Below are 6,400 nucleotides of genomic sequence, written 5' to 3'. Positions count from 1 at the left end.
CTTGAACAGTTATGCCAACTTAAAGTTATATACCTCGAAAAAACACCCGTTATCAGCATGTTGGGGACATGTAGAAATTGTGTATACTCCCTCTGTCTTTGTTTATTACTGTATGCTATAGACATAGACGAAGTTAATTCATTAAATTTCAATTGTTTTAATTATTTCAAATCTTACCTGATATGTATGTGAGATAAAATCTATATGCATAATTATTCGAAGGTAAATAGGTTAAAAAAAATATTTAGAAATAAGTTATTTTCATTTTATTATAAGAAATATAAATAAATAATATGGAATGTATAAGATATATGACTTGAAATAAGTCAGATCATATTTACATTTTTTAAATTGCAATGTATCATTACAGCTCTTTCACGAACAGAAATAATATTCTCAAGTCCATTAACTACTATAAATAATTTGTCAATTTTTCATTTTCCTACTTTCACGTTTGAGTCAAATTCAATTGTTCTGTCCTTTTTTTTTAATTTTACTAATAATAACCATCGTTAGATCGTTTCAGCTGCTTTCTGTTCAACTCACGAGCTCAATTCATCCTGAATTTGTTGTAAGCTTTTTCCTTTAGTTTCAATCACGAACATTACAATAAACAATGCTGCGAACACTCCAAAACCACTGAAAATCCAGAAAGTAATACCGATTCCAATTGAATTTTTGAAGAAGGGATATGTGAAAGTGATGATGAAACCGCAGATCCAACATACTGCTGATGCTCCAGAGGCTGCCAAATCTTTTATGTTCGATGGGAAGAGCTCTCCCAACACAGCCCAAGGTATGGGTCCAGATCCAGTGTTGTAAGCTGTGATGTAGATAACTAGAGTTGTGATTGGTAGCCAACTGTAGTTCTCGACGGAACTCGGGTCGTTTTTCTGCATGAAGAAATACAAACCGAAGAATATCTGTACTGTTAACATGCAAGTATGAGATATAAACAGCAGAATTTTTCTTCCAGACCTATCGGAGAATATGGGTGTGATGAAACTGGTTAAGAATTGTACTATGGCGATTATGATTGGTCCATACTCTGGAGGCATGTCACCTCCAGCTGCTTCGAAGACTGTAGTGCCGTTGAAGAGGACAATATTAATACCTGAGAACTGCTGGAAGAAAATGAGTCCTGCACCTATCAGGAAAGCTTTACGATTGCCTTTATCTTGGACTATATCCATGAAAGATCCACCTTCAGACTTCTCAACAGTATTTTTAATGATACTCAACTCTTTGCTGACGTCGTAGGTGCCTCTAATCAATCTTAGCGCTTCTTCAGCCTTGCCGAAATCTTTTTTGATGAGGAAATAAGGACTCTCAGGGCAGAATATTAAGAATAACACCACGAACATAGCTGGAAATATCGTTAGAATCACGTTGAACCACATGAAGTCGATGTAGGGACCTAAAGTCACAGATGCTAGCAATCCCAGGGTGATGAAACAGTTCATTGCAGCTCCCAGCATGCCTCTGTTGGAATCTTCGGCAATCTCTCCGCTGTACATTGGGATTACTGTGAACACTCCGCCAAGGGCCAAGCCTGAGAATGCTCTTGCGAAGTAGAAGCAGTATAGATTTTTGGAAAATGCCAGCAGTAAATAACTGATGACAAATGGAACTCCGAGGAATACCAATATTGGTTTTCTACCAAATTTTCCGGCAGCCATTCCAAATAAAGGAGAGCCAAAAATTGCACCAACTGTGAGTAGAGAGGTGATCCAAGCAGTTTCAGAACTGTCAGGGTCATATACTTGGTCTAGAGGGGTTGTACTTGTACTGTTCAGTATAGTTTGGACTGGAGATGACCATGTTAGGCATGTACCACACACGAAGGAGATGATCTGAGCTGTAAAAAAAAATTAGAATTAGATTCTTGGAGTATACATTTACACGTATCATAAAAAAAAGAAAAAATAACAATGTGATTTAGATACTGAAACAGATAGCATGATTTAGGTGTGATAGAATCTTGTGATATGGCCGATATAGTATGATGGTATGACTTTCCTTTTACTGGAAAAAATGAACTTTCTTATTTCACCCTGTATTACTTTATATAAAAAAATTCCTCAATTCCTTTGCAAAAATAATGGGAGAAGTATTGGCGTCAAGTCAGGATTTTGTGCGCGCTTGTTCAAATTAGTATTATTTTAATTTTTTGACGAAATTTCGCATATAGATTTTTGATTCAATAGGTAGGTATATTTAAGTCAGTGTTCTGGACACAAATCTGTATTAAAAGAAAACCGAATAAAATTACCCAATTAAAATGTTATATCATGAACACGTGAAATTAGATTATACCTTCAATATAAATTATTTATCATATTTTCGAACTAAAAAGCATATAAAAAGAATATAGGTTTTTCCAATTAGAGGTTTCAATTTGAATAGTTTGCTATCGGGGCAGCTGTCAATTGAGAAGCTGTTATCTTTTGATATTTGCAAGTTAAAACTAAGCCATTACAAAAAATGGAAAGATACACCCTTCAACAACGCACTGAAATTGTTAAAATCCGCTACAAATATGGTGGAATTTCAAAATGAAACCTTTTATTGGAAAACTTTTCAGAGGGATCAAATTGGTCAAAGATATTCATATCAAATTCAATTCAAATTATCTTGTAATATCTCGAAAATTCCTAGGAAATAAGTTGTTTATTTTTTCTCCGAAGGATTGCAAAGATTTATTCCTGACAGTAAAGACCCAGATGGAAGTTTCTGCTAACAATGCACTGAAAAATGAATATATGTAGACCTAGGGCAGATAATACTGATTTTGATATTCTAACGAAATGGATATTCATTGAGTAAAAACTGATTATAGCCGGATGATAATCTATTGTATAGAAAGCAACTGTTACGAAATTTCAATCTTTAGATTGTTGACGCTGAATTTTAAAACGAATCTCTTCAAATTTATGTTTGTGCCGATATCCAGTACATACTTCAGTATTGAAGTCAATGTCCCAGTTAAACCAATTTTCAAAATTATCTATTACTGATTGTTCAGGTTTTCCAATTGTTATTTATTTATTTTCCAAGGTTTGATTTGGTAAACATCTTGAAAATAAAATTAGAACATGTTTTTGTTGAATGTCAATGAAATAAAGAATACTACAACAAGTGAGTTGCCAAAAATTTTCTGGCACGTGTCAAGGCCCATTTGTTTGGAGTATTAGAAAGTTAGTTTTACTATCGATAGTAAATGTCTAATATTATAATCTCATGGAAAATAATCAATGAAGAACACACAGCAAACTCTACTGTTTATAATTCCCTTTTCTAAAGTGGAGGTACAAAATGACAGATTTCTCGGATCATTTTAAGAAAAAATGGTCCTCTAAACATGTATTATTTTCGAGATATAGGATGTGAAAGTTTGATTTTTTCAAAGTTTTTTTTCTCGGATCTCGTTCGTTTCAGGAGAAAACTCAGTGAGCTTATTGCCAGTCAATCCTTTTACAGCTTAGAAGAATTTTTTGAAGAAAAAGTTTGATCTGAAAGTTTTGAATTTTAAAATTTTTTTTTTTTGTGAACTAGGTACATGTTACTTTTTTCTTTTTGTTATGACTTTTTCTATACCTTGTTCTATTCCATTCACAAGATATTCAACTCAAATTTTGCATAGATATTCCAATTTGAAGTTTTCATCACGTGATTTGATAATTTTGAATGCAAATCTACATATTTTCTGAAACAGCGCCTGTTTCTTTCCTCTAGATCTTCAATTGGCGGACCACTGGTTCTTTAGAAGAATGTAAAAAAATCTTTGGTCCAGTACTACACTTTTTGATTATTGCAGTTTTGTCTGTTACCGTTTTCGAGAAAAAACTTTCAAACAATTCTCTAGTAATCCTCAGGAAAATCCAAATTATTATAAAGATCCAGTTAGTAAGCTGTGATGAATAAATTAATTATAAGTTTTGTTATTCATTTACTCAATCTGTAGCGAAGATTAATAAAGATTCGATAAACTGGTATAATCATCCCAAAAAAGAAGGACTACAACAAACACCCTGTATTTCGAAAATAAAGTATTTGTGGGCCCTTGTTTTTAGTACTTTTTTTCTTAAAATTTTCCGAGAAATCTCTCATTTTTTTTAACGTTCAATTTAGGAACACCCTGTATAAAATGGTATTATGGTATTGACCATGGTACCTTATGCCCAGGAAAAAGAGATTATGTTAGATATCTTAACTTAACCTAGTCTTTAAATAAATAAGATATCGCATAATTCAGTTATCACTTATTGCATTTCCCGTATTTTTGTCGAACGGAAGTGAAACAAGAGCAGCTTTGTTGAAAAATTTTCCATTTGAGTCAGAACAACAGACGTTTGTTACATTTGATTATTTTTGTTTTTTGGAGACTAAAAAAAGATATCTCGAAAACTTGACCTAAAACCAAAAAATTTAAAACATGCATTGTTTGAATTATTCTGATTTCAATAAATATATGCAATATAGTTCAACAGCTTAAGGGTTATAAATTTTTGAATTATAGCTTTCAGATAATTTCATAACAACTGACTCACATAGGTGATTTGAAATATTTGGTTACATGAAACTAAAAATAAAACCAACGTGTACAATATGCAGTATTTGTCATGTTTACGTGATATTGAACTTGAAATACCTGAACGTGATCCTTGCACGGTGTTTTCTGCTCTATCAATCTAATTAAAATGATTCAATAAACTTTGAGTTCAAATTTAATTTACATTTCCCAATAAAGAAGTAGCTTTTCAATGATATTCGATCCATATATTTCATATCAAGCGATAAATTTTAGATAGTTTATCTATATATTTATTAATTTTTCTTCTATTAGGAGATGCATTTATACTGCATCAAATAACAAATATCTCGTAACAATTATTCAGTAACAGATAGGCAAAGTGTTATTATTTACTCAGACCAAGTAGCAATCATTTGAAAATGATCAATAGCAACTTTCAGCATCTTTGTATAATTTTATTTGCTACTTGTTATTCGATTCTGGAAGTTCCTTATTTTTATTAAATACAATAATTTTATTCCCGAAATTATTTCAAAGATTATCGTAAAACATCCTCACATACTTCAGGGAAAATAATTTGTTAAAATCAGGTGAAGAGTTCCAAAACATTATTGTATGCTTATTGTATTGTTTACTTTGCGTATAGACAGTTTTCTGAAGCTTGAAATATGTAGCAAAATGAAATAATTTTGTGATACTTTTAGAAATAATCATATGTAACATATTTCAACAAAATGATTTTGAGAAGGATCAAAGAAATTATGGAACTGATATTGAATTATGGAGAATCATTGAAAGGTCATTAGGGATATAGAAGAACAACTGAAGTCATAGAAAATATCATGATGGATGTATTCTTGTTCTTTTATGGAGACTTGATTCATTCTAGAAACTCTCACAAAAAATAATTTGAATATCAAAGCTGCATGATTGTTCTTTGTAGTTTTGAATTTTTGAATATTGTATTATTTGCCGAATCCAAAAAATTGGGAAAATGAAATAAACAATGCATATAAAATATTCATAGTTTTGATGAACATTGAAGGGTCTAGATTGGAAGAACTTACCAATAGCCGAGATCATATAGATCATCATACCGGAGGTGGCACCCATTTTCGAAAATCGATTCAACAGATGACAGAAAAGCGCGAACTAAAGTTATATGCGCCAATGTGTTCGGTTCATAATGATTAGCTATTATCTCTTAAGAATGTCAAGTACATCACTGATAAAATCAAAACGAAATTATTGAATAAACCACACACTTCAAAAATGGCACTCAATGGTCATATACATCGGACTCAAAAATCATTTGATCTCGATCCAATCATCAACAAGGATAATCGCAAACTGAACTGATCGTCTGAAATACGTTTGGTACGGAGCTGGATATGACCATGTAACAGGACAACTTCTTCCGATGTGGATGTTGTAATGATTGATATGAGAATTTTAGGTAATGAAGAGATTATAACATTTACGCGGTATCGCGAATTTGAACCAAGACCTTCGAACTTAATGGCGCTATTCTGGTTATCAGAAGATATATTTAATTTTGTTCAGTGTTGTACATCTTCCGTTCCAAAATAGTCTGGTATATTATGGGAGTCGAGCGAGAAGCTCGATTCCTATTGGAAATACAGGCTGATTCACTGCGATTGCCTATTGGACGTTTATGGAAAACTAATCATAATATTGTGCTGAAAATTTGCATGTAGGAGTATGAGACACTGATCTTTCATCCCTAAATATTTTCAGATTTCTACAACTTCCGGTTATACCGGCAGCAGACTACTAAATGGTGTTTTTCTTAGAGCTATAGAACTTTAAATTGCAATAAAACAACGATGAATTATTCGATTGACA

At 32.2% G+C, this 6,400-nt stretch overlaps 1 protein-coding gene across 1 annotated transcript; it reads right to left on the bottom strand.

The window, feature by feature from the left end:
- Positions 1 to 251: 251 nt before the first annotated feature.
- Positions 252 to 5,972, bottom strand: LOC123679673 (facilitated trehalose transporter Tret1-like). Its single transcript, XM_045617072.1, has 2 exons — positions 5,602 to 5,972; positions 252 to 1,858 (listed from the first exon to the last, which is right to left on the bottom strand). The coding sequence occupies exons 1-2, from the start codon at positions 5,645 to 5,647 to the stop codon at positions 543 to 545; spliced, it is 1,362 nt and encodes a 453-aa protein (XP_045473028.1). The 5' UTR covers positions 5,648 to 5,972; the 3' UTR covers positions 252 to 542.
- Between the last annotated feature and the right edge of the window lie 428 nt (positions 5,973 to 6,400).

The sequence above is a fragment of the Harmonia axyridis genome, chromosome 5, assembly GCF_914767665.1.
Source record: "Harmonia axyridis chromosome 5, icHarAxyr1.1, whole genome shotgun sequence".
NCBI classification, from domain to species: Eukaryota; Metazoa; Arthropoda; class Insecta; order Coleoptera; family Coccinellidae; genus Harmonia; species Harmonia axyridis.
Note: the sequence above shows the minus strand (reverse complement) of the source record. Positions and strands in the feature narration are given on the sequence as shown.